The 2776-nt window shown below is 51.0% G+C and overlaps 1 protein-coding gene across 1 annotated transcript; it reads left to right on the top strand.

Moving 5' to 3' along the window:
* Positions 1–475: 475 nt before the first annotated feature.
* Positions 476–2192, top strand: COCCADRAFT_7319 (uncharacterized protein; the record flags this gene model as incomplete). The annotated part of the gene is made up of 4 exons (XM_007716836.1): positions 476–557; positions 620–1160; positions 1211–2097; positions 2161–2192. 4 exons carry the CDS (start codon positions 476–478, stop codon positions 2190–2192), a joined length of 1542 nt encoding a protein of 513 aa, XP_007715026.1.
* Between the last annotated feature and the right edge of the window lie 584 nt (positions 2193–2776).

Raw genomic sequence — 2776 nt, 5'->3', positions numbered from 1 at the left:
GCCTCTGGGTGTTGGTGCGGTTGCCTCTTTACGTCAGCCCCCCCCAAGGCTACAGCCCGAGCCAACCATCGGGTGAGGTGCCCGCATCCAGGACCGCCGACTGCATTCCACCTTTGACCACCCCCAACTCTCGCCTTTGTTGCAGCCGCCTCGCTGGCCAATACCCTTGTCTTCTGTGCCCAACTGTCAACTGTCCCGCCACTGTCCACCGTCCACGCGCACCCAAGGCCTGCCTTATCAGCCGCGCTCAGTCACACACACGCACACGCACCCATACCCACCCTCGCCGCAGTAGCCTAGTGTTCCGTCATCAGGCGGGACACGCCCAACCAAGACGCCTTCCTCTACAGTTCGCAAGCGGAAGGCTGACGAGGCGAACTACCTCAGTCCCGCAGAGGAGCCTCCCACCAAGAAGTCGCAGCTCTCGCCCGTTCTTCACCTGTCACACACCCCCGCCGCACCCGACGCCCCCGACATGGACTCCGACGACGACTTCAACAGCTCCATGAGCGGCGATGGCTTCGACGACCAGGACAGCGATATGGGCCTGGAGGATGGTGCGTAGACGATTCTGTGATTTCCCAACTGCCCAACTGCTTGGCTGACTGACTGCGTGCAGACTCGGACTTCGACATGGACCAGGACGATGTCGGCTTCGAGTCCCAAGACAAAGACATCAAGCCCACCAAACAGGCATACGAAGTAGATTTCAAGGTCTTCGACCCTGTCCAAATTCAAGCACAGCAAGACAAGCAGGTCGACGAAGTATCGAGTATCCTCGGCCAGCCGCCCGAAGCCACCGCCATCCTCCTCCGCCACCTACGATGGAACAAGGAACGCTTAATCGACCAGTACATGGAGAAGACGGAAGAGATCTTGGAGACAGCAGGCCTGAGTCAGGATTCCACCACCAACCCGCCAAAGATTCAAAAGGTCAAGGGCTTTGTCTGCGACATTTGCTGCGACGACGACCCCAACATGGACACATTCGCCATGAAGTGCGGTCATCGCTTCTGTCTGGACTGCTATAGGCAGTATCTCGCCACCAAGATCCAAGATGAGGGAGAAGCGGCTAGAATACGATGTCCTGGTGAGGGCTGCACTCGGATAGTGGACTCCAAGTCGCTAGACCTTCTTGTTACAGCAGATCTCCATGAAAGGTATGGAAATTGCCACCTCACTTTCCTTCCATTCCACTAATGTTTTGTAGATACCATACTCTTCTCACACGAACCTATGTCGACGATAAAGAGAACCTCAAATGGTGCCCTGCCCCCGACTGCAAATATGCTATTGAATGCCCGGTTAAGAGCAAGGAGCTTACGAGGGTCGTTCCCACTGTACACTGCGATTGCGGACACGCCTTTTGCTTTGGTTGTACATTGAACAACCACCAACCAGCACCCTGTGCTCTGGTCAAGAAATGGGTCAAGAAGTGCGAGGACGATTCAGAGACTGCCAACTGGATATCGGCCAACACCAAGGAATGTCCAAACTGCAACTCCACCATTGAAAAGAATGGCGGTTGCAACCACATGACTTGCCGAAAGTGCCGCAACGAGTTTTGTTGGATGTGCATGGGCAAGTGGTCAGAGCATGGCACCAGCTGGTACAATTGCAATCGATTCGAAGAGAAGAGCGGATCCGAGGCACGCGATGCACAGGCCAAGTCTCGACAGTCACTTGAGCGATACCTCCACTACTACAACCGCTTTGCAAACCACGAGCAGTCAGCAAAGCTGGACAAGGATCTTTATCTCAAGACTGAAAAGAAGATGCAACAACTTCAGAACTCTTCCGGCATGTCGTGGATTGAGGTTCAATTCTTAGACCAAGCCTCGCAAGCATTGCAGCAATGCCGTCAGGTACTTAAGTGGACCTACGCGTTCGCTTACTATCTTGCGCGAAACAATCTGACGGAAATCTTCGAGGACAACCAGAAGGATTTGGAGATGGCTGTCGAAAATCTCAGCGAGATGTTCGAGAAGCCGATCGACCAGTTGAAAGACTTGAAGGTCGATATCCTCGACAAGACTTCGTACTGCACGAAGCGTCGTATCATCCTGCTGAATGATACTGCCGAGAACCTGAAGCTTGGTAAGTGATATGGACTTGCGAATCGTCTTGACCGTTATCGGACTGCTGCTAACTGATGTGTAGGCAACTGGAAGTTCAACGTGGACCTAGCGTAGAAGAATCGTATGAATAAAGATAATATCACACATTACGACACGATGCCCTCTCCAATCAATATTTGGTAATAGCCTATTGAACCCCAATGTATGCAGCATTACCAGGTGTATGGGCAAAGGAGGAGAGAGAGAGAGAAAGCAACAGGAAGCCGCCCGTGTCCACACGCAGGTCGACCGAAGGAATTCATTAGACTGGAAAAGATACACGTCTCTCGGGGACATGGTGGATGGTCCCTACATTAGGGAATATGTATGTTGCATAAACTTACAGGTAACTGGAGGCACTTTTCTTAAGGTATGGAATGGGCATCAATTCTAAATCCAGCATGGCGTTTTGTTTCAAATAGCACGTGGTTCGTTTTTCAGCGGTTCAGCGAGCTAGGCTTTGGCATTTACGTGGTTTTTTCTTTTCTCTCTTGTTGTTTTCCTTGTTCTTTTTCATCATCATCATCATCTTCTTCTTCTTCTTCTCCTTATTCTACACTCGATGTTCACTATACGCTTTTTTTGCACATGGAATTCAATGGATAAATGAAGAAATTTTTACTGTTTTTTTTTCATTGCGTGTGAATGAAGGTAGTAGA

Source organism: Bipolaris zeicola, assembly GCF_000523435.1.
Source record: "Bipolaris zeicola 26-R-13 unplaced genomic scaffold scaffold_155, whole genome shotgun sequence".
Classification (NCBI taxonomy): Eukaryota; Fungi; Ascomycota; class Dothideomycetes; order Pleosporales; family Pleosporaceae; genus Bipolaris; species Bipolaris zeicola.
Note: the sequence above shows the minus strand (reverse complement) of the source record. Positions and strands in the feature narration are given on the sequence as shown.